The sequence below is a fragment of the Brachyhypopomus gauderio genome, chromosome 4 (assembly GCF_052324685.1).
Source record: "Brachyhypopomus gauderio isolate BG-103 chromosome 4, BGAUD_0.2, whole genome shotgun sequence".
NCBI classification, from domain to species: domain Eukaryota; kingdom Metazoa; phylum Chordata; class Actinopteri; order Gymnotiformes; family Hypopomidae; genus Brachyhypopomus; species Brachyhypopomus gauderio.
Genome location: NC_135214.1, coordinates 12,943,872 through 12,969,512, shown reverse-complemented (window position 1 = coordinate 12,969,512; position 25,641 = coordinate 12,943,872). Strand labels below are relative to the sequence as shown.

At 39.5% G+C, this 25,641-nt stretch overlaps 2 protein-coding genes across 2 annotated transcripts in view; both read left to right on the top strand.

Annotated features, from left to right (window-relative positions):
- Positions 1-25,641, top strand: part of ttn.2 (titin, tandem duplicate 2) — a 165,167-nt gene that overhangs the window by 18,701 nt on the left and 120,825 nt on the right. Inside the window, exons 24-42 of the mRNA XM_077002312.1 lie at positions 74-1,770; positions 1,863-2,144; positions 2,344-2,610; positions 2,722-2,997; positions 3,126-3,389; positions 3,708-3,968; positions 4,078-4,338; positions 4,447-4,710; positions 4,810-5,070; positions 5,156-5,416; positions 5,550-5,810; positions 5,920-6,061; positions 6,145-6,313; positions 6,418-6,649; positions 7,237-7,521; positions 7,772-7,897; positions 8,021-8,209; positions 11,741-11,785; positions 21,715-25,515. Coding sequence (XP_076858427.1) covers positions 74-1,770; positions 1,863-2,144; positions 2,344-2,610; positions 2,722-2,997; positions 3,126-3,389; positions 3,708-3,968; positions 4,078-4,338; positions 4,447-4,710; positions 4,810-5,070; positions 5,156-5,416; positions 5,550-5,810; positions 5,920-6,061; positions 6,145-6,313; positions 6,418-6,649; positions 7,237-7,521; positions 7,772-7,897; positions 8,021-8,209; positions 11,741-11,785; positions 21,715-25,515 — 9,344 coding nt within the window. The remainder of the gene's footprint in view (positions 1-73; positions 1,771-1,862; positions 2,145-2,343; positions 2,611-2,721; positions 2,998-3,125; positions 3,390-3,707; positions 3,969-4,077; positions 4,339-4,446; positions 4,711-4,809; positions 5,071-5,155; positions 5,417-5,549; positions 5,811-5,919; positions 6,062-6,144; positions 6,314-6,417; positions 6,650-7,236; positions 7,522-7,771; positions 7,898-8,020; positions 8,210-11,740; positions 11,786-21,714; positions 25,516-25,641) is intronic.
- Positions 12,551-20,820, top strand: LOC143512228 (uncharacterized). Its single transcript, XM_077002313.1, has 2 exons — positions 12,551-12,623; positions 12,761-20,820. Exon 2 carries the CDS (start codon positions 12,763-12,765, stop codon positions 20,470-20,472), a length of 7,710 nt encoding a protein of 2,569 aa, XP_076858428.1. The 5' UTR covers positions 12,551-12,623; positions 12,761-12,762; the 3' UTR covers positions 20,473-20,820.

Genomic DNA, 25,641 nt, shown 5'->3' with positions numbered 1-25,641 from the left:
TTAGTCATCTATCTTAATATTATAATAAAATTATTTACATATATGAAATTGTTAACATTCTGTCATTTTTCAGGATTGAGGGTACAAAGGGTGAGGCACGTTTCAAGATCCCCCAAACCACGGGTGCTGATAGTGCATGGTACACAGCCACAGCTATTAACAAAGCTGGACGAGATACAACTCGGTGCAGAGTCAATGTTGAAGTGGAGCTTGCTGAACCTCAACCAGAAAGAAAACTCATTATTCCTAAGGGAACCTACAAAGCTAAGGAAATTGCTGCACCAGAACTGGAGCCGCTGCATCTGCGCTATGGTCAGGAGCAATGGGAGGAGGGTGACCTTTATGACAAGGAGAAACAGCAGAAGCCTCATTTCAAAAAGAAACTGACCTCAGTCAGACTCAAGCGTTTTGGCCCTGTGCACTTTGAATGCAGACTGACCCCTATTGGTGATCCCAACATGGTTGTTGAGTGGTTGCATGATGGGAAACCTTTGGAAGCTGCTAACAGGTTACGCATGATAAATGAATTTGGCTATTGCAGTCTTGACTATGAAGTTGCTTATGCTAGAGACAGTGGTGTCATTACTTGCAGAGCCACCAACAAATTTGGTGTTGATCAGACCTCTGCTACCCTGATTGTGAAAGATGAGAAAAGTCTTGTTGAGGAAAGTCAGTTGCCAGAGGGTAGAAAGGTACAGAGAATTGATGAAATGGAGCGTATTGCTCATGAAGGGGCTCCATCAGGTGTTTCTACAGAAGAGCTGATGGAAAAAACGAAGCCTGAGATTGTCTTACTCCCAGAACCCATGAGTGTATTGGAGGGGGAAACTGCAAAATTCCGTTGCAGAGTTACTGGCTACCCGACCCCAAAAGTGAACTGGTACCTCAATGGACAACTTATTCGCAAGAGCAAAAGATTCAGACTACTGTATGATGGCATTCACTACCTAGAGATTACAGATTGTAAGTCTTATGATTCAGGTGAAGTCAAAGTATTAGCTGAAAACCCTGAGGGGACAGCTGAGCATATTGTTAAGCTGGAGATCAAACAGAGGGAGGATTTCCGGTCAATCCTGCGGCGTGCTCCTGAGGTAAAGGGTCCAGAAGTTTCTGGTCCAGAGCCCGGTAAAGTATCCTTTGATGTTGTGAAGGTGGATAAACCTGCTGAGCCATCACAAGCCAAAGAAGTGGTAAAACTGAGGAGGGCAGAGAGAGTTGTTCATGAAAGATCTCCAGAAGAGACAGAGGAATTGAGAAGCAAATTCAAACGCAGGACTGAAGAGGGCTACTATGAAGCCATCTCCTCAGTGGAGTTTAAATCTCGCAAGAAGGATGAGTCCTATGAAGAAATGTTGAAGAAAAGAAAGGAGGAGCTTCTACACTGGACCAAGGAAATACCTGAATCTGAGAGGAAGAAGTTAGAAGAAGAAGGCAAACTAACCATTCCCACTATCAGACCTGACAAAATAACTCTCTCTCCTAGCATGGAGGCACCAAAAATATTTGAACGAATTCAGAGCCAGACTGTTGGCCTTGGTGAAGAGGTTCGCTTTCGTTGCAGAGTTGTTGGAAAACCAGATCCAGAATGCCAGTGGTTCAAGAATGGCATATTGCTAGAAAAATCAGACCGCATTTATTGGTACTGGCCTGAGGACCACGTATGTGAGCTGGTTATTAGAGATGTTGAAGCAGAAGACTCAGCTAGCATCATGGTCAAAGCCATTAACATTGCAGGAGAGACCTCCAGTCATGCCTTCCTGCTGGTCCAAGGTATGTACCACTACTGACACTGCTTGCACACCTTACTACATTATATCTGCAAAAAAAAATCATCTCTTATTTTTCTGGTCCAAATTACTTAGCCAAACAAGTTATCAGCTTCACTCAAGAACTGGAGGATATGTATGCCAAAGAGAAGGACACCATTATGACCTTTGAATGTGAGACCAATGAGCCTTTTGTCAAGGTGAAATGGTTAAAGAACAATGCAGAGATTTTCTCTGGGGACAAATACAGAATGCACTCTGACAGAAAGGTGCACTTCCTGTCTGTGCTTATCATCAACATGAGTGACGATGCTGAATATAGTTGTGCTCTCATTGAGGATGACCACATAAGAACATCTGCGAGACTCCATGTTGAAGGTTAGATCAATGATCTTTTTGTTCCTTTAATATGTTACTATATCATTGCATTAACATTAAAACAAGACGTGATTCAGTGTCCTGATAGTGTTTGCAGAACATACGGTGCACTGACTTCCATATAAAAAATATTAAAATAATTCTAAATGAATTAAAATACATTAAAATTTGTTAAATAAACATTGGGATTTTTATTTAGGTGCACCATTGGAAATTTTGAAAAATCTGGAGAGCATTGAAGTACCGGAGACTTACTCTGGGGAGTTTGAGTGTGAACTGTCCCGAGAGGATGCTGAAGGTACCTGGTACTTCGAAAACAAAGAGATCACCCCAAGCCTTAAATATGTTATGTCCTCCCGCCGTGGACGTCACTGCCTGAGTGTAAAAGATGTGAAGAAGGAAGACCAAGGCAAATATACCTTCAAAGTGGGCAATCTAAAGACCAGTGCCTCCTTGAAGATGAAATGTAAGTTATATTTTGTACAATTAATTTCAGTGTTAATTAATTAATTTAGTTATGCATGATGTCTTTGAGAGATATGACAAAAATACAATGCCTTTTTTCCTCATGTTGCAGTGCGACCAGTTACTCTACTGCAAGGTCTCTCTGACCTGACCATCTGTGAAGGAGATATTGCTCAACTTGAAGTGCGATTCTCCCAGGAGAATGTGGAGGGAACTTGGATGAAGAATGGGCAACCAATCTCTGCTACTGACAGGGTTCACATAATTATTGATAAAGTTGTACACAAACTCCTGGTTGAAAATGTCACCAAAGACGACGATGCCGGAATGTACTCTTTTGTTGTTCCTGCTCATGACATTTCCACTGCAGGAAAACTGATTGTGCAAAGTAAGTCTCTGCTTCTACTCAGTAATTCTGAATTTAATTTCAGCTTAATCTTAAATTTTATATGTATTGAATGGTTCAATTTCAGTATGTATTTAATGGTTCAAAATTCTAAATTTTACTTTTTACAGCCATTGGTATTGTAACTCCACTAAAGGATGTTAGCACAGTGGAAGGCACCAAGGCCGTCCTAGAAGCTAAAATTTCAGCTGCTGACGTTATTTCTGTGAAGTGGTACCAAAATGAAAAACTGCTGACGGCTAGCGACAGAGTTCAGATGGTTGCTAAGGGTTCCAAACAGCGCTTAGTACTGAACAGGACCTACGCATCTGATGAAGGACAGTATCGACTTGTTGTTGGCAGAGTTGATTCAAAATGCAATCTTTCTGTCGAGAGTAAGTGTTTCTGCGGAATAAAGCAGTGACATACCCACAATGGGTAAACCTGTCATTACACTGCCCTTTTATTCTAACTCAATGTCAAAGTTGGATTCTTTATTAAAAAATAGCATAAGTATTATAACAAATACATTAGCAGTCTAAAAAGTCACATTACTGTCTTTACCACCTAAAATATGTTGTAGAAATGCTAAACAAAACAATATACAAGCAGCTAGTTCATGACTGTTATAACTGATCACATGCAGATCTAACTAGATCATAGTTGTATGCAACTGGTGTCTTAGCCTTAACATTGCCTTTTGCTTTATTTAGAGGTCAGTATTGTAAAGCACATGGAGGACCGTGTTTGTACCGAAACCCAGAATGTCACCTTTGAGGTCGAGTTATCTCACTCTGGCATTGATGCTTACTGGACCTTTAAAAATCAACCTCTCAAAGCTGGTCCCAAATATAAGATTGACTCCAAGGGCACAAAGTATGTCCTCACAGTTATCAATACCATGAAGGATGAAGAAGGGGTTTACACTTTTGCAGCTGGTGAGAAGACATCAAGTGCAAAGCTTACTGTATCAGGTATGCTTCCTTTAATCATGTTGTGCTTCATTTCATATGATAAAGAAGTACCAGATACTCTAAATTTATGAAGATTCTTTCTCATTTATGCTTTGTTTCTCTCCACTAGGTGGGGCCATAAACAGACCCCTGCAAGATGTGACTGTTGTTGAGTCCCAGACTGCTGAGTTAGAGTGTGAAGTTGCAAACCCTTCTGCTGAGGGCAAGTGGCTTAAGGATGGACATCCTGTTAGCTTTAGTGACAATATAAGGAGTGAAGAGATTGGTGCTGTGAGACGCCTTGTCATTGTCATCACCCGACCACAAGATATTGGAGAGTATACTTACCAGGTGGCAAACTCTAAGACCTCAGCCAACCTGAAAGTTGAAGGTAAATATAATAATGATTTATATAATAATATATTTTATGAACTTACACAGCTGCAGCTGAACTGATGAAAGACATCTGTCCTTAATAATCTTTTTTTCCCTTTTTTAGCTGTGAAGATCAAGAAGACACTGAAGAACCAAACTGTTACTGAGACACAAGAAGCAGTGTTCAGTTTGGAACTGACCCATTTGGATGTGAAAGGTGCCCAGTGGATCAAGAATGGAGTGGAAATTCCTCCAAGTGATAAATATGAGATTATAGTAGATGGAATGGTGCACACCTTAAAGATCAAAGACTGTAACACCCAGGATGAGTCTGTTTATGGGTTCAAATTGGGAAAGCTTTCTGCTAATGCTAGACTAAATGTTGAGAGTAAGTTCACCATTGATTGTTCCTCTTCATTATTTTGGCTTTGAATAAGGTGCAAGAGGTGCAAGTGTTTTGACAACTGACTGTCCTGTTGTTTCACAGCAATTAAAATTGTGAAGAAGCCAAAAGATGTGACTTCACTGCTTAATTCCACTGCCTCCTTTGAGTTGAGCTTATCCCATGATAATATCCCAGTTAAGTGGATGTTCAAGAACCAAGAGCTCAAGCAAACTGAAAATATTCAGATATTGTCAGAGAGGAAAGCACATAAGGTGGTAATTTCCAATGTTGAAGAGGACATGGCAGGAGAATACACGGCTGTAGTAGGACACCTGCACTGTAGTGCATTTTTACATGTTGAGTGTAAGTATAATAGTTATAGATCTGATCTTTCACCCAATTTACATATGCATATGCAGAACCCAATTTAATGCTATGATTTTTTCAGCTTTGAGGGTCACGAAAACCATGAAGAACATTGAGGTTGCAGAGACCCACATTGCCACCTTTGAATGTGAAGTTTCACATTTCAATGTCCCGTCCATATGGCTGAAAAATGGAGTTGAGATTGAGATGAGTGAGAAGTTTAGAATTGTGGTGCAGGGCAAACTCCACCAACTCAAGATCATGAACACCAGCAGGGACGACGCTGCAGAGTACACGTTCGTGTGTGGAAACGACAGAGTGTCTGCTACACTGACTGTTAACCGTAAGTTAACAGTAGTTTGTCTACAGATACATTTTTTTTTATTGTTGAATGAAAAGGAATAAAAAAATCACAAAATACTTTGTGTTAAAAGTATTTGAAAGGTTATCATAATATTTATTTTTCCTGCTTTAAGCTATACTCATCACTTCAATGCTCAAGGACCTCAATGCTCAGGAGAAGGACACAATAACATTTGAAGTAACGGTCAACTATGAAGGCATCACCTACAAATGGTTGAAGAATGGTGTTGAGATTAGATCTACTGATAGATGCCAAACCCGTTCTAGACAACTCACTCACACGCTCACCATCCGTAATGTGAATTTTGGTGATAGTGCAGATTACAAGTTTGTGGCTGGATCTGCTGAGACATCTGCAAACCTGTTTGTTGAGGGTATGTTTTTTTTGTTGAGGGTATATTTAATTTTTAATATTTATTTTATTTATTGAAATTTTAATAAGAAACTTTGTGGCTTTATGACAATACTTTATTTGTTCTTCAGCTCGTGTCATTGAGTTCACCAAACACATCAAAGACATCAAGGTTACAGAGAAGAAAAAGGCCATCTTTGAATGTGAGCTCTCTGAGCCGAATGTCCAAGTGACTTGGATGAAAGATGGACAAGAAATTGAAATATCAGAAAGGTGCAGAACTTTGTCATAACATTTTAAGTTCTATGACTCAGTAAGTCTAGTGTTCTGATAACTGTTTCCTCTTAACCCTTCAGGTATAAAGTTTCCACAGACAGATACATACAGCGCTTGATGATACAGAGTGTTCGCATGTCAGATACGGGCGAGTACTGCGTGGTTGCTGGATCAAGTATTTCTAAAGCTCACCTCACAGTAGAGGGCAAGGATGTTCGCATTACTGAACCTGCTCAAAAAGATATAACTGTAAATATCCTTATTTTAGCCATTCACCACAAATATTTTCGAATCTGCCAAAAGGCATGGTCACCATTTAATTCTGTTACATCATTATAACTCTGTTTTCCCAGGTACTAGAGAGGCAGCGAGCGGTGTTGGAGTTTGAGGTCAACGAGGATGACATTGAAGGCCGCTGGATGAGAAGCGGTGTTGAAATCCAAGTTGCACTAGACAAGCGTTTCAGCTACGCAACTATTAGGAAAATTCATCGCTTGACCATTACTGAAACCTACAGGAGTGATGCTGGAGAATACACTTTCATTGCTGGGAAAAACAGAAGTGTGGTCACACTTCATGTCAACAGTGAGTCTTGTTACTGTACAAAATGACTACTGTAGTGTACTAAATTTTACTTTTATTCCATATCCACTGCTTATTTTGCTGTGTTTACATCTGGAAACTGCAATCATTTTCACATGCAATATGCTTTTGAGTAATGTGTGTAAGAGCAGGAAAGATTCAAATGAGCTGCAGACTGGTGCTTTCAGGCTGAGGTGCTATAGTCCCGACTTAGAGTGTGTTGTTCTTTATCTAATTCCCACTGAATTTCACTTGATGGCAGAGTTAGAATCTGATGCCTTTGCTTGATAACTTCCTGAAAGGCACTTAAACAGTCTCTGGTTATATTACTTTGTTGGAGTTAGGGTTGGCAATGGAAAAGGATTCAATGTTCAATTCACTGATGTTTTGCTTAGGTGATAGATAGAAATGATAGAAATAGATAGATAGAAATGATGATAGAAAGCCTGAACTTGTTGCCAAATAACTACACTTGTTGGCAAATCCAACCTTGCAGCATACAAGATCAGTGTATGAGTGGCAGATATGAAACATATGCATTTGTAATTGAGTTGTGTCTTTTTCATGTTACCATTTTCTGTTGTTTTCAGTCCCTGAGCCTCCCCAGATCCTCAGACACATGGAGCCTCTGTCTGTAGAGGCTGGAAAACCTGCACGTTTCTCTGTGGAAGTGACTGGCGTCCCTCAGCCTCAGGTGTCGTGGTATAAGAACTCTCAGATGCTCTCCTCTGGATTCAAGTGCAAGTTCCTAAGAGAGGGCAATGAACACAGTATGCTGCTCATTGAGGTCTTCCCCGAGGACGCAGCTCAGTATACTTGTGAAGCCAAAAATGACTATGGTCAGGCCACCAGCTCTGCTTCACTGAATGTCGAAGGTAAATATAAGATAGAAACTGGCTAAAAATGTGCATACAAGTATGTAAAAATAATTTAAATAGAAAGTAAAAATATTTTGATATAAATATGCAATATTAAAATGATTTGGGTATAAAAGTAATTTTGGATGCAGTTGGTTTTTCTGGAAAATGATTAAACCTTAAACCATGCCCAATAATTTTAATTATTATTGTTTTTTTTTTTTCTTTTTTTGAAAATAACGTTCTTAATAACTATTCTTCTTTGTAGTTCCAGAGGTGGTTTCCCCTGACACTGGTGCACCTTTGACCCCTCCTGTGATTATATCTCCAATACAAAACACCTCATCTAAAGAAGGAACATCTGCCAGATTCCAGTGTCGGGTGTCTGGAGAAGGTATGTGTGTAGCATTACTATTTTACATTTTGGTTACATTTGGTTTGGTGTATACAGAAATACATACAATACATACAAACACACAATGAATTGATCATTTATGTTTGGTGGTGTCATTTTTAGATCTGACAATTACCTGGTATAGCAAAGACAAAGAGATCAAGCAGTCAAACTTCTTCCGAATGTCCCAGTTTGATGATAACTGCCTGCTGGAGATCGCCAGAGTTTATCCTGAGGATGAGGGCGAATACAGCTGTGTGGCTCGCAATTCTGCTGGAATGGTCTCCTGCACTGCTGTACTGAACCTGGAAGGTGAGATGATGGAAGACTGGAAGATTCTTTTAACTGCATGTTTCTATGATTGCAACTATATTTCTGCCAATGAATGCTAAGGCACTTTAAAAAATGTAATTTGCATTTTAATTTATTACTGATGCATTGTGGTAAAATTATTCAATTATGGTGATTTAGCTACAAAAACAAAGGACACACTTCACATGTTCTGAAAATCCATATGTTCTTCCCAATGAAGTGTTTTGCATTTGTCTGACTTGGATTGTATGAAACTAAGTTGATAAACATGAATCTGTGCACTGGCTGAAGACAAATCAATACTTCCCTACAGGAAAAACACAAAATGTGGACTCTCAGTGGCATGCCTCAGCCAGTCTCTCCACAACCATTAAGAGCATAAAGAAGGAGCCAATTGGTCAAAAGCCTAATTTTATTCAGCCCATCATTAGCTGCACTGTACCTCATGGGGCAGTGGCTCGATTTCATGCCTGTGTGTCTGGCATGCCGAAACCAGAGATCAGCTGGTTCCATGGCCACGATTCCATAAAGCCAAGCAAAAATGTTGTTTTTCATTTCGATGAAATGACAAACACTGCCACATTAATTATAGTTGATGCTTTTTCTGAGCATGCTGGAGAATACACATGCAAAGCAACCAATACCGCTGGAGAAGCAGTTTGCACAGCTACCCTTGCTGTAACCACAGAAGGTAATTCAGATTAAAGTAGATTACTATCTTGGAATAATGCACCATCATTAATTATTGATTCACATGGTTTGTTCAACAAGCCTCTCGCTGATTTTCCTCAGTGAGACTCAAAACTTTTCAGCCACTATTACTAACTTCATACATTTAATTATAAAAGTTTATTTACCATTAGGTAAAGAAATATACCATTACAAATTGTGAAGTGTGGTCCACTCTCCTGTTTCCAAACATTTCTCACCATAATTGGTTTTATGTAACACTAGAAAGCATTCCCCTCTACTTCCTTTTAGCATGTTGTATAGTATTTTTTTTCCTTTTAGCATGTTGTATAGTTTTTTTTTTGGTTAGAGTTACTCTCTATCTAACATTTTCTTCTGCATTACTCATCTCTTAAAGATCTTGATAGAGAAAGCAAATCAAGCTCCGAAGGTTTTTTTTTTAAACGAACCAGTCTGGAAACCCAAAGATTTCATGATCTTGAACATACACTGCATGAATTTCCAGTGGAGGTCCTGCAATTAAAGGATTTGCCCAGTAATGTTACTGCCTTTAGAGGCACACTAATGAGACCTTCAGTGATGGGAACAAAATCAGCTCTAAGAAGTATTGAAGTTCAGCAACCTCTTCCAACCTCTTCTGGAAATACAACAGATGAAATTACTGGCTTGCTCGAAGTCACTTTACCAGACCTCACTGCACTTAGTAAAGTGTCAGACACACCTTTATCAGGAAATGAACCAAGTTTGGAAATCCAACAATCTCTGAAGGTGCCAAGTGATGTTTTTGTCTTTGAGACCACACCTGACAAAACTTCAATGACATGCTCAAAATCGTCTGTAAAAGGTTTTGAGGTTCAGCAACCATCAATGCCTGCTGGAAGATCAAGCAAGATCATTGTTGTTGGCTCTCATGAGGAAGTCAATTTACCAGACCCCACTGCTCTTACTCTTACCCCACACAACCTTTCCTCAACAGACCAGTCATGTTTACCTGTGCAGGTGCAACAAGAAAAAAACCTGCCTACTGATTCTTCTGTCTTTGAAACCCAACCTGATGAACTGTCATCGACATCATCAAGGTCAGTTGTAAGAGGCGTTGAGGTTCAGCAACCATCAATTGCTGCTGAACGAGTTGATACTGCTGCGAATGAATTCCCTATTTTTGAATACATACCACAAAAATCTCAAGCATTATTTTCAAACTCAGTCTTAAAAAGTGGTAAGATTCAGGAAACACTGACTGCTTCTGGAAAGACAAGTAAGAATGTTACTATTGCTTCTCATGTAGAAGAAGTCACTTTACAAGATCTTACTGCAGATAACCAGATTAGAGACATGTATTTAACCACACAAAAGGAGGATAATTTACTTGGACAAACACATAATGTGAGTGATGAAGTTTGTACAAAAATGACCAGTGAACAAATTCAGCAGTTTGAGACTATAGAGACTTTCAGGGAGATCCCAAAAGATCAGGATCTGCCAAGAGATACTCTTACATTTGACATCATACCTGACACAAAACTGTCAAAATCAGTTGTAAAATATACTGATGTTCATCAAACATCCACATCTTCTGGAAAGACAAGTAAGCATATTAATGGATCTTCTAAAGTCAGCTTTCAAGAACCCTCTTCACTAACCAAGGAAAGAGATAAATGTTTAACCACAGACCAGTCAGAATATTTACTGGTGGAATATAAGCAAGAGCTTCCACTCGTAAAAACTGTTGTTGGCTCTCACAAAGAAGCCACTTTACCTGATCCCATTCCACTGACTTATGTCATGGATTCCCTGACACAATCACAGTATTTACCTGACCAATCAGAAGGAAGGATCCCTTCAAAAGGTCCTGTGAAATTGTCTACATCTTTCATAAAAAGTGCTGCAGATCATCAGTCTAGGACATCATTAGATGACGACCAGAGAACATACACCTCTACCATGAAAAGTAAAGATGGCAAGACCCAGAGAACCTCTGCACAGCTCAACGTAGAAGGTGGATATGTAACATCTAATTATCCACTTCCATTCCATTCCATTTTGTGTCCTTGTCCACTCCACCAATTGCAGTGATCTTAATTTACTTCACTATGAGTTTTCTATTTTTTTAATCATCATCACCATGGTCATCATTTTCTTTTGACTTCAATACTTTAATTTAGTTTAAGTGCCTAACATTGTGTACTTTAACTTTATTGATGCAACAGAAGGAAAGCCAAAATCAGAAATTGTGACCTATCCATCAGCAGCTGAATGTCACATTACAGAAGATGACATTTGTAAAACACCTGTTCAGTATGAACAAGTGGATCACTCAAGAAGCCTTACTAAAGTGCAGAGACCAAAGGAAACAAGTCTTTTCACTGACCATGTGCCCGACAAAGAAGCAGACACTATAGATTCTCCCTACTTTCTTCAAAAACTTTCTCCAGTATCCAGTGTGAAATCAGAAGGTGTGACTCTTCTTTGTGTGGTGAATGGTGGTCGTCATACTTCAGTCATTTGGCTACACAATAATAAAATTGTTGAAGAAAGTAATGTCACGAGATTGTTCAGTGTGCCACTTAAAAATAATAGATACTTGTAAAGTTAATAATGCAGCAGGAGAAGCTATGAGCAGTACTCACCTCTTAATGGTTGGCAAATGCATGCTGTTATACCTCTTATCATCTTCACCTTTTGTAGCCATGTGTGTCATGTGTTTTAGTTTTACCAAGCAAATATTCACCATGTGCAATAAATTGCTTTTTCTCATATGCTGACATCAAGTGCCTTATTTTCTTCATAAGCATATATTAATTCTAATGATTCCTTTCTTCAAATTAATCTGTTTTACAGTTAAGGAAGTGCATGAAGAGATTAAAATTGAGGAAGAAATCAAAGGTAAGACTTGACAACAGAATCCTTTACTTTATAAAATTTTATGTCCTTTTGTGAAAGTGATGAATGTGAGCTTTCGGTCCTATCTCATGATGACTGTAAAAATTGCATGGATACTTTTGATGGGAACACTTTCATATCTCATATTTTGGTTTCTGTTTGTGTGACCTCTTGATGTTCATGAATAGCAAGCAGTTTGACTGATAAAGTGCTTGCTGTACGGCATTTTGGGAAAAGGGGGGTGTGCATCTATTCATTCCCTTTAAGAGCATGAAGGGAGAATCTTGGTTGTCTCTAAAAATAAAAGGTGCAGGATGTGAATCTTTAAAAGTTTCCAGACCACAAGAAATGATTCTTTAAAAGATATGGAAGTAGCCACATCTTTTAATCGCTTAAGTTTCTTGCATCTGGAACTCCCTCCTGCAAATATTTCTTAGACTGGCTTGCAGATAGTGGTATGTGATTAATGTTGTTTGCTTTTTAAATAACATGGTTATACCTCTAAACTATATTAGTTCGAATAAACGCCTTCTCATACAAATCTAGAGGTGCCTTTTTTATCTTTTGAACAACGAGCAATTTCCGTCAATCTGAGGATTAGAAAGGGCGTTTATTCATCTTTCTGCAAGTCAGGTAAGGAATATTTTAGGATATATTCAGCAGGTAAATCTACGTAAGAAGCTCATTTTTGAAGATCAGTTTTATTTGGATACATTAATGCTTTGAAAAGAAATTTATGCTTTGAAGAAATGTCCACAGAAGAAGGAACAAAACACCAAGCCATTTTCGAGTCAAAATCTTTAATAAAGAATCAACTCTTGCGTTTATTCGAACAAATATGGTGAGTGAATTTATTTTTTTATGGCTCTGTGACTTGTGCATGTGTTTAATATTTCTGTTAATATTCAATTTAAATACATTTTCAGTCTCTTTAGCAAGCTGGACATTGTGTTGAACTCTGTCTTCCTTCTCTTACAGAAATGTTTTATAGTGAAGGAACGGAATACACCGACAGAAGAAGACAGCTGCATAGTGGTGTATCAGATCCTGAAGATGCTTTAGATTTTGGTCTTGACACAGAGTCTGGAACTGAGAATATTAAGCCCAGCATCACCAAAAAGTTAAAATTTAAATCTGTTGTAGAGGGGGAGGCCACTGCTTTTAGATGTAAATTAGTTGCAAGACCAACTCCAACAATATTGTGGTTTCATAATAACAGGCAGATTCAAAAGGAGCACCGCCGTAGAATACAAACAGTGAGTAAAATGAATGCATACTTAACAATATTAACTATAAATGACATTAAAGACAAAGACTCAGGAAGTTACAAAGTAATGGCAATTAATACAGAGGGATCGGCAGAATCTACAGCATCACTGCTTGTGTCATTAAGGGAGGAGCAAGATGCCAATTATTTCAGCCTTTCCAGACGTTCAGATAGATCACACTCAAGCTTGGATTCATTGGTTGATCAAACAAAGGAAAGAAAGTTCAGAGTAGACCTGAGATGTGTTGGATCACCTTTTGATAAAACAACTAAGAGACAGCAAAGAGGGCATACTAGACCTAAGAGTGCTATTTTTCGCACAATGTACTTCCGGACTGCATCACCATCAAGAACACCTGATAAAGGTAATCTCGAAACTGCTTCAGAACGTGCTCGTTCTCCACCTCCGATGTTTGAAAGACATGAACGGTTCAGTGATCGTTACAGTGACATTTACTGTGACAGGAATACAGGTCGTGACCGGTTCAGTGATAGGTTTAGTGATAAACTTAGTGACAGGTGCAGCGATCGGTACAGTGATAGATTTAGTGACACGGACAGCCTCCATGGAGAAGTTAGAGCAAAGCTCAATCTCTTACAAAAAGCAGTTAAAAAGAAAAAGAGGCTTTCTATATCAACAATGTCCTCTTCTGAATTTGACCTGGAATCAGTCACAAGTGAACCTAGTTACACAGACAATATGGACAGACTGAGGGTAAAACCTTCCACGTTGCCAGAGGTCCCGCATACTGTGCGGCAGGGTGAACAAAGTGAGGGTATCTTGAGTAAAGGTTCAGCAGATTTTCAGTCTAGACTGGATAGGATTACGGGACTTGGCGCACAGTCAGTTGAGCCTACACAGTCAAGGGCCAAGCACTCTTTTGAACCTCAGTCCAGATCCAGAGCAATACAAATGATGAGAGGTGAGCTCCCTCTAGAGGACATCAAATGTAAGGAAAGTAAGGCTGAAAAATATGATATAACAACGGAGACAGTTGTTCCAAAAGAAGAGTCGGGAAAGGAGGTAGAATATGAAATTTTGGAAAGTAGAGATGATGTTAATCTTGAAAAGTGGAATGAGGAAAGCAAAGTACAAGCAAAAGAACCGTTTGTGTTGCACTGGCTCGAGGCAGGTGAAGCCTCCAAACACGTTACTGCTACCGAGGAGGAATCCACATTCAAAGAGCCTTCAAGAACCAAAGCAGTGTCTGACACATTCCATACTGATGATAGTTTACAAAATAATGGCAAAATGGTTCCAATCCAGCAGTTACAACCTAGAGCAATATCTGTAGAGAATATCCTTGAGAAAAACCTAGAAAGTGAGTGCTTAGAAAGTGAAGATCAGTTTTTGGCTAAGCGCATTAGAAAATGGCAGGAGGATGTTCACTTGGATCAGACGGAGACAGTCACATCTGAGTGGTCTCAAGCAAGGCGCTCCCATGTTCATAAACCTGAAGACAAAACACACAAAGTTAAACCAATACCCATAACTCAGAAAGATGCTTCATTCACAATAGCCTCAAGTTCATCAGCCAGAGAAGGGCATTTAATTGAACATGTTGCACACAGAGAGTTGACTTCATCCCAAGGACAAGTTGCATTCCAGAGAAAAGGTGAGATGCCATCTCAAGAGAAAGAACCTTTTAGTCACAAACCTGAAGGGAAGATAAAACAAAGAGAACTTAAAGCTGAAACTCAGGTTTCAAGCTCTTTGGCCAAAGGAAGTCTTCCATATGAGCAGTTAACATACAGTGAGGTGAGTTCATCTCCAGAGAATATTTTGCCAAAACATGAAAGTAAACACTTTGTGAGTGAGGAGGAAACCTTGACTCATCCTATAAAGACCTGGACACAGTGTCATTCACAGGTTGTAACACCTGAGTGGCCTGAAGAGAAAGCATCTTATTCTCATAAAACTGAAGAGAAAATTCTTCTACCAGAACCTGCTATGGCAAAAGCTCAAACAGATTCTTCTTTCACAAAGGTTTTGAGATCATCCAAAGAAAAACGAAGTGAACATGCAACACAGAGTGAATTATATTCATTACCAGAAAAAATGTATGAGTTAAAAAGAGAGAGTGTGCACCTGGCTGGTGAAGAAGAGTATCACACAGACACTATAAGACCTGAGTGGTCTAAAGACAGAGCATCTGACTTTCAGAAACCTGAGTATGAAATTCATAAAAAGGAACAAGCATCTCTATCTGAAAGAGATTCATCATTTGCAAAGACTTCCAGATCTTTGTTTAAGGAAAACCCAAGTGACCACATAACACAGAGTGAGGAGCATCTGAAACATAGGAGCGAGCGCTTGGTGAGGGAGCAGGACATCTTAGTTCAACCACCAAGGACATGGAAACAGAGTGGGACAGATACAGAAGAAGTATCTAAGTCACTCAGATCTGAAAATAGAATTTCTAAAAAAGAATCTGCACTGGTAACTAAAAAAGATTCTTCAGTCACAAAGGTTTTAAGATCACCAAAAGGAAAACGTCTAAGTGAATGTGCACCAAGAAGAGAGTTGCATTTATCACAGGAAGCAATTAATGAGTTGAAGAGTGAGAGTGAGCGTTATGTTAGTGAGGAGGAGGCCCTAAATCAAAGAATAATGAAATGGCAACAGGATGTTTTGAGTGAATATGAGCCAGGAGCTCACTTGGAACCTGACTGGGCTGCTGTTGGACAGAGTGCTGAGAAATCTACAGACGAACCAATTGAAAAGGGTCAGACATTGCCAAAAAGAACAGCAAAGGAGAAGTTCTTTAGTGATATCTCCGGTCAGGAGCATAGGGTAGACAGTTCTAAAACACAACAGCAACAACTAGGCATTATCTCTCACGAGGACAGTGAAAAGTTGCGGACTGAAAGTGACTATCTTGTGAGTGAGGAGGAGGCACTAACAATGCGCTTAAAGAAATGGCAACAAGATATTCTAACTGAGCAAGAAGAAAGTGTTGAGCTAGAATCAAACTGGACTACGGCTGAAACTGTTCAACCCTCACCTCTAAAAAATGAAGCTGGTTTGGAATCCACTAGTACACCTGCATTATCTTCTAAATATATTGGAATGGCATCAACAACTCCAGATTTGGAAGACAAAATAAGTCCATCTGTTTCTGGCAGCAATTTACCTCAACAGACTGTTCAGAAAGTATCTAAAAGTCAGTATTCTGCTCATGAGATAGATACATGGCCCGGTATATCAAAGGATGTGAAACACTCTAGAATGGAAAGTGACATACCAGAACATCGAGAATTGCTCCCAAAACAGGAATCTACCACCACTCTGAGAAAATCAGCGATAGGGAGCGCTCTGAAATCTGGCGAGCCTGTTTTTGTTACAACATTACTGCCAAATATAGAAGTTAGGAGGGGAGAAATGACTGAACTAAAATGCCAATTTCAAGGAGACCCACAGCCATCTGTTTGCTGGTTAAAAGATGGGCAGCCTATTATTAGAGATCCAGACTTTGATGTACGTACAAGAGCAACTTCCTCAACCCTGACAATATACTATCCAACAAATGACCACCAGGGCATATTTGCTTGTGATATTTCAAACAAATATGGAAAAGCTTGTACTTCTTGCAAACTAAATGTTACCGATAATGAACACAAGATTTGGTCTGAGACACCTCAGAAAGTTAAAATTGAGTCAGTACTGAGTGAAGAACAAATATTAGAAGAAGAACTCAAGTCCTTCATAGACAGTGGTATGGATAAAAAATTCACTTTGCAGGTACCACAAGCAGTCATCCAAGTTCCTCACACTTCTGCCTCTTCCATTCACTCTTCACCAGTGGAAATCAGAATTACTGCTCCGACACCAGTACTAGATATTACAGAGGAGCCTACAGGCACATTTCAGCCCACTGCTAAGATACCTGAGGCACCACATTGTGAGAGCACACCTCAAACTGTGAAGCACAAGTTTACATTTTCTTTTGATGTTGGTGAGGCACCACAGGTTGTTACAGAGCTAAAGAATGTCAGCTGCTCAGAGGGCCAAACTGCCATTCTTGAATGTATAATATCTGGTGAACCTGCACCTAATGTCACATGGTCACATGATGACATTTTCCTTGATCATAATACAGGAAAATACAAATTTGAGGAGAATGATAAAACCTATAGACTTTACATTTATAATTTTACATATGCTGATGCAGGAATATACAAGTTTATTGCCACTAACAAGCTTGGACAAGCTGAAAGTGTAGCTGATGTGTCATTTGATTCCACAACATTGGACTCTGGATTCTCATCTCTCAATACATTAGAACCGGATCATCAGACAAAATCTCTTGTTGCCTCAACTGTGATTACTCCCACAGTAAGAGTAAAGACATTGCCAAATCCTTTCACAGTAACCAAACAAATCGCTGCAAAAGATGAGGAGGAGTCCATGAGAGATGAAGATACTATGAAATCTCAGATGAGGGATGTTACTTCAGTCATTGATACTGTTAAACTGCAAGATCTTAGTAAGTCAGATGAACATCATGTCTTCCAAAAAAGTGCACCAAAAGTCCTTACTGTAAAGCAAGCTGTGCCAGTCATATCTGGCTGTGGCTTACATTCTTCAGGGGCAGAGGTGAAAGTATCCAAATTAAAACAGGCTTTTGAAGCACCAGAATCTCCTACTGCAGAACCAGACGATATAACTTTACAGTCAACTCTACAGTCTTCTTACCCTGTGGAGGACATTCCAGAAGTTGCACTTGATATTGAACAGTATGGAGAAGGACTGATAGCTCAATCTTGTCCTAGAGAGAGCGATATAAAAGTTTCAACTGATGTTTCTTCTTTAATTTCAGACAGGTCATCTCCATTAAGAACAACTCCAGATGTTTCAGAGGCAGTATTTGTGGACAAGACAACCTATTCTATAGAAGAAAAATCTGAAAAGGGAAAGCCATTCATGGAGCCTGCCTCGAGTGACTTGCATCATTTTGTTTCCCTTGCAAAGGTCACTGAGGTCCAACAGTCTCCCACTTTAATCAGACCTCAAGCTATATTAGGTACAAAAACAAGAAAATTGACAGACAATACTGCTAGCCCAACAATAAAAGTCAGCGCAGTAGAGGAAGTAATTAAAAAGGTCAGCGAAGGGGCCTTTGTTAGACCAGGTGGTAGTCACCTTGAGGAAGTTGATGGTGCTGGTTCGGCTACAGAAATCTCACTGGAAACAAAGGCAAATGTGGTGGACCTAGCTGTACCACCAAAAACCAGCATGATTAGAGTTCAAGGATCAAAAATGCAATATGAAGATATCCCACATATTGAAAGAGGTCATAGTGGCACAGAGATTGGTGCTTTGACTGAAGTGTCAGATGTATCAAAGCCAATAACTGTAAAACAAAAAACTGAGCATGAGAAATATATATCTTCTCAAGACTTTATAAAAGAAAGCCCACAGAAGCAACAGCAAAAAGCTGTCAAATTAGGTGCTGCTGGCATTGGAAAACTTGAGGAGGAAGAAGTAACCTTCAGTGCTGTTTATGACTATTATAACCCACCATCTGATTGGGGAAGACCCTTGTCACCAGAGTCAGAGATGTCAATTGAAATGGGCAGCACGTTCAGTGAGGAAATAGCAGAAGCAGAGCGGTTCTATACACCAGCTTCATCAACAGAGATTTCTCAGTTTCCAAAATCACCTGAATCCTTCCACACCTCTACTGAGACTCCAGGTGATATTATGACTACACCCGAGTATCCATTCTCTCCGGTGGAACACAAGAGACCCCCAAGCAGCTCCAGTGATGGACTGTATTCTCCTGCAAAGTTTCTACAGTCCCCAGATGATGAGGGTATTGAAACAACCCCACCTATGTTTTCTATTGATGAAGGGATGATTCTTCCAGAGGGGCGTGGTTTGCCAAGCATAGGAACCCTTCAGGAGAAGGTACAAGGCATTCCTCCAGCTTTCCTTAAACCTCTTACTAAGAGAAGAGTCTTTGAAGGTGACACATTGCGCTTTTGTGCTGAAGTGTTTGGACTACCATCTCCAGAAGTAACATGGTTTCGCAACAAAACTCAACTTGTGCCAGATGCCAGAAGTAGAATTGAAAGAGATGGTGATAATATAGCTTTGGAAATTCAGAACATCACAAAAGCTGATCAAGGGGAGTATATATGTCAGGCATTTAATTATGTTGGAGAAGCAAAAAGTGTTGCTTTGGTTGTTGTGTTATCCCAAGATGTAAGAATGATGCCAGCGCCCCCTGCTGTTACCCATCAACATGTAATTGAATTTGATGTTGAAGAAGACGAAGATCTATCAAGATCTCCCTCTCCACAGGAGATTTTATTAGAGGTCGAGTTGGATGAGAATGAGGTGAAGGAGTTTGAGAAACAGGTGAAAATTGTTACTATACCAGAGTACACGCCAGACAACAAAAGTATGATAATCTCTCTTGATGTGCTACCAAGCATGTATGAAGAAGCTGCTGTGGATTTTATAACACAAGAAAGTGATGACCTGAAAATAGCATTTGAGTTAACCGAGATGCCACCACGTTTTATCAACCCAATATGTGATATAGAAACACCGGAAAATACCACAGTGATGTTTGAATGCTCCTTAATGGGAATCCCTTCACCAGTGGTATCATGGTACAAAGGAAATATGAAGATTCCTCATGATAAGAAAAAGTACTTTTATTGCTCTGATGGTGACAACCACTTCCTAAAGGTCTTGAAAGTCAACAGTCATGACAGTGGAATTTACACATGCCGAGCCATTAATGTTGTGGGAGAGACACTTTGTAGGGCATCTCTTATGGTATTAAATCCACAAGTGTGTTCAGGAAAGACTAGGGGGAGAGAACTCACTGCTGTATCTCTAGGTAGTGCTAAAGTTCAGCCCCAGAAGTTTGATTTGGTTGTTGGAAATTCATCATTTGATGGTGATCAAACATCAGAGATTGAGCTTGAGTTTGAGTTTCAACAGGAAGCTGACGAGTCTCAAAAAGCAGTGAGACTGGTAGCCATGACTGATAATGAGGTGAGTGAGCAGGGAGAAAAATATGTTAGCATAAATTTTGATGTCTTTGCTGAACCTTCAAAGGAAGACAAAATAGAATTTAAAGGTAAATCAACAAACACATGCAGTTTTCATTTCCAGGTCACTGAAACACCCCCAAAATGCATTATACCACTCCAAAATGTCAGTGCAGCAGTAGGAACACCAGTGCTGCTTCAGTGTTTAGTGAGTGGGAAACCAAACCCTACAGTAGAGTGGTTCAAAGATTGTGCTCCAATAACAAACTCGAGATATATCATCCAGGAGAAGGCATCAGGGCATTTCAATTTGCTTATAACAAATGTAGCTCAAAGTGATGCTGGTGAATTCAAATGTGTTATCCAAAACAAAGCAGGTTCCACAGAAACAATGTCCTTGCTAAAGGTGTTTTAATTTAACAGCAGTTCAGCAAAATGCTTTGTGAACTTTGCTGTTGCAGGGCTGCTACTTTCTAAAGTATCTTTAGAGGCACATCGCTCTTTTTCTGGCATTACATAAGTATGTATATTATTGTGTATAGTTCCCTTTGCATAACATGCACATCATGCATTAGCAGTTTTTGTCTGTTATTCACAGATCCCTAGTCCTGAATAAATAATCTTAAAAAATGCTCATGCTTTATTCATATGTAGTATAGATTTTTCTGGGCTTGCACCCCTCCCCTAAGCTTAAGGACATTTTAAAATATTTTAAATTACTACTTTTACTACTAGACACTGAATAGCATAAGTGACAAATGTTTCTTACTTGCATTCAATTACATAAAATACAATACTTTAATTACCGGTAATTTAAAAAGTGGAATGTGAAAATAGTAATGTGGGTCAATCTTGAATTATTACGTTGAAATATTAGATCATCTATAAACATAGTTTTAAGTTTACTAAAGATGCAAATTTAAATAAAAAATATTACCAAAAGTTGTTTACCACATCACAATAATTTGAATACTGCAATATTGGACTGTGTGTAAACATCAGGTAGCTAAATGAGCCATTTTATTATTTATGTTACTGAAAAAGCATTGATTTTGTTGCATGATTGCAATTCTTTTATTCTTTCTTATATGCATATTTCTTTTTCTTCATTTATTTTTTGGACATGTTTGTAGATTATAAGAATACTAAAATCGAAATGTTTGAAATACACTACTTTAGATACTACTGATTACGTATAATAGAATGCAAGGCTCTATTATTCTTTTTTAGGCTCTAAAGGTGGTAGTAAATTATTCATCCAATATAGGGTTATTTGTGCTGTATAGTTTGACCTTTTCTAACGATACACCTTAAAACTTGGTTTGCTCAGTGTAATGATGACAATGAGAGATTTTTAGATTCCTTTATTACATTTGGATGCAAATGTAACCATTTATCACACCTATCTCAGTAGAAAAGTGTTTCACAAAAAAACTTATTTGAAGCAGGTGCGGATTCTGTGCAATGTGTATTCTGTGTAATTCTGTGTACATTAGACCCAAATAATACAATAAAGTTACCACAAAACGCTTGTTACTGTGCACCACATTTATTGAATCTTATATGGGCATTTATGTCCGCTCTTGCTGATAAAAAATCTTGAATCTTTAATGTATGAATATTATGGTGAATCTTTACCTCCGTTATTTTTATACAGAGTTTTCTAGTTTGACAGTGAAGACCGAGGAGGAAGAAGAAGAATTCTACAGTTCTACTCTACAATTACCCAAAAAAGCTAAAACACTTGAACTCAAGCCAGAGCAAAAACATTACTCTAGTTTGCTGGAAAAGAAAAAGGAAAGACCAGTTTTTCTGACCCAGCTTACACCTTCAGAAGTCACAGTTGGAAGTTCAGCTAGATTTACTGTCACTGTATCTGGTTTTCCAAAGCCTACGGTTCAGTGGTTCCACAATGGCAAAATCATTAGTTCTTCATCTGTATACAAGTTTGTTGAAGAAAGAGATGAGTACAGTCTGATTATCACTAAGGTCACAAAAGAATATGAGGGAGAATATTCTTGCACCGCAAGTAACAGATTTGGTCAAACTACTTGCACAACAATCCTTAAAGTACAAGTCAGTGATTTATCACCAGCAGAAAAGTGGGTTGAACAAATGTTTAAAATACCTGGAGATCCACCCCGGTTCTCCACACCAATCCTGCCTGTACAATGTGCCGAGGGGTGTGAGGCTAAACTTTATTACAAAGTGGTGGGGACTCCCCGTCCAGAGATTCACTGGTCTAAAGGTAGCCATGAAATTCGGCCGAGCCCAAACTGTTGCATTGTAACCGATCCTGATGGTACTGGCTTTCTTATCATGATTGATATACAGCAGAGTGATGGAGGCATTTACACATGCAGGGCTTCCAATCCCTTTGGGGAGGCTACTTGTAGTGCTGAATTAACTGTGTTCCAGAAAAGTTACTCTGTGTCTCATCAACAGCACCTGACTCAAAAGAAAACTTATAAAATGTCCATGGCTGAAGAAGCAACTGAATCCCGCTTGTACAGTGTGAGTCTTCCCGGACAGGCCAGAGTCAGTCTACAGGAAGGGCACCAGATGATTTATACAATTGGCACTGAAGATAGGCAGACTGTAGCAAGTGAGCAAGTTGATTCTCTGTGTGAGATAGATGTTTCATCTGCCACTGTGCACAAGGAGCAGGTACCTCAACAAGCTGCTGTTTTGCAGTCTCATGAGATGCAGGAGAGAGTAAGTCTAGAGCCCACACAGCCACAGGCAGCCGTGGCAACACCTCTGAGACAGCTCCACATGGCTGCAATGATATCTGCAGTTCAAGAAAGCCAAGGCATCACAGAGGAGCATTCTGATCGAATTAAAAGCCCTGAGGTTGTAGAAGTGAAGATTGCAAAGGAGCAAACCTCCAAGATAATGTCTGCCATAACAGAGAGTGTGACCCCGCTAACAATTGTTAAATCACAGTCACTGACCAGTCAAAAAGAACAGATAAAAGCTATTTCTGAACCCAAATACCCAATCTCAAGTCACCAGGTAGAATCAACACTCCCAATTGTAAAAGAGCAATCAAAGGCTATACCACATACAGAGGCAGAGAAGAGCTATCACGTTACAGAGGGCATGAAAATATTGTATGCAGCAGTTTCCACCGAGAAGCAACAAATCACAGATGTCCATGCTAAAGATCTTTCAGTGTTAGATACAGCCTTTCAGTCCTCAGTAGGGAAGGAATCCCCCAAACCAGTCATTCTTTCAGTGAGTGAAACAAAACAAGTGCTATCAAAAGAGCAAAAAATCTCTACGCATAGACCTGATGAGCAGACTGCTTCTCTGGCAAAGGATACAGTATTAAGATCAGCTCTTATTGCTGAGCATATTCATGAATTTCAAGCTGATAAAACAAATGTAATTCCAGGTTTGGATAGTTCTGTTTCGGTTCAGGCACAAATGGAAGAGGAACAGATCCTTAATGTACAGATTTTTACAGACCAGACAATTCTTCCCTCTGAGGGTAGATTCAGCCGTGAGAAGCCAAGTCTTGAGCAAGCAGAATCAAGAAAAAGTCCTACTCTTATGCACACAGTGTCAACAGATGAACAGCAGACCATTACTTGTGAGGCATCATCACAATTCTCAACCCAAGAGACATCTGTCTTTATACAGCCTCATAAAGAGTCACCAGTGTCTTTACATCTGCAGACAATTCAAGCAGAGAGCATGTTATCCAAAGAGGGAGTCCTCTCAATAGAAAAGCCAGACCAACAGATGGCAGTACAGAGACAGGAAAAGGCCCGTAAACATGCAGTTACCACAGAAGAGAAAAGGAAACTCACAGCAGATTATTCTAGTGCTCTTGACATTTCTGTAACAGGAGTTCATCCTGATATCAAGAAAGAACCAAAACCTCAAAGCATTTTGCAGGTCATCACAGAACCAATGCACCTACCAAAAGAGACACCATTTTATAGTGACATTAAGCAGCAACGTGCATTAGTACAAAAAGAGGATCGCTGGAATATTATTAATGCCATGTCCGTATCAGACATACAAGATCTGGAGGAAGGACACACAGAGAATTTATGTGCGCCAGAGAAATATACATGCTTGTCTGAACTGGAGCCTAAAATACCATCTGAATCTCTTAATGTCGAGGAGAAGGCAGTCTCAACTGAAAGCAGTATAACCCTTGAGGCTGCACAGCAAGACTTTGCTGTCCAAATTCAAGAGGGTCAGTCAATTAGACAGTCAATACTGATGGAAGAGAAACTACTTTTAAGAGGTGAACTATCTCAGGATATTACAAAGTCAGAAACAGCTACGGCAGCGGTTAGTCAGCAGAAAATGGGTATTTTATTAGTGTCAGAGTCCAGAGAAAGCCAGACTCTTCCAAAGGAACTTACTTTTGTTATCCCAGCACCTAAGGCACACAGCTTAGACATAAAGCACCAGTTAAAAAATATGCTTGCATCAGCTGTTGCTCAAGATCAACCATTAATACTGGCAGATGTGGTCAAGCAATTGGGTGTTGTTGAAGTAGAGGAGGTCAGAGTACAGAAGCAGCCTAGATACACCATGTTCACATATCTCATCACAACTGTAGGTGCCCCCATAGAGATCACGATTTCTTTTGAGGGTGAGTACCCTCAGACTGCTGATCTTAAGAGTGAACTTCAGGCCGCTTTGTATTCCATTATCTATAGTGAGCAGCAGGTTCTCACATCTGAACAGCCTGGAACAATGCACATGGACCGGCCTCAGAGATTACAAGTTAGTAAGACTGTTGCCAAAGAAAACCTCTCACCAGTGGTTGAGACTGTGCAATTAACTGAAACCGCAGATGTTTTTTTCCCAGCTAAATCTCAGTCAGCTTCTCTGAGATCTGAAGATATAACCTCTTTCCAATCTGTAAAGGCTCAGAAACAAACTGTTGTGCAAGTATCAAAAGGTCAAGTGATTCAGGTAACCAGTGAGTCAAAAATGGCATTAAAACAGACTGTACAGGTTGAACGGCAGGAAACCAGATCTGTGACAGTAAAAAGCCAAGAGCGAGATGTTGGTACAGCAGACATCACCACTGATATGCCCTTTGGGCCAGTCCCAGTTGAGCAGTCTCACATTCTGATTCAGAGGGCAGAACATCAGGAATATCTGAAAGAAGAGTCCATTAATTTAGAAAAAGGAAAGGTTAAGGAGGCATACCCAGTCTTTGAAAGCTCTTTGGAAGATGTTGTAATAGATGAACACTGTAAAGTCAAATTTTCTGTGACTATAAGACATGTTTCAAAAGTGAATTGGTTTTTTAAGGGAAAGCCAGTTAAGTCTGGCAGAGAGTTCAAGTGTTTGCAAGACAAGGACACTTACATGCTAGTAATTGATAAAGTTATCAAGGAAAAACATGAGGGAGAATACACGTGTGAGGCTGTGAGTGAAGCTGGCAAGACTTCGACAACATCAAGGCTCACAGTGGTCTCAAGAGGTTGGATTATAGGGATTATTTTACCACATCATATCACCCATAACTAACTCTTTACCGTTCATTTCTTCCAAGTGCGCATAAAGGCAAATTTAGCCTCTCTTAACTAATAGATCAAGTCACCATCTT

What these genes read in the sequence shown, in the direction of transcription:
- LOC143512228 (XM_077002313.1), top strand. Translation starts at nt 12,763, where the DNA reads ATGTTTTATAGTGAAGGAACGGAATACACCGACAGAAGAAGACAGCTG.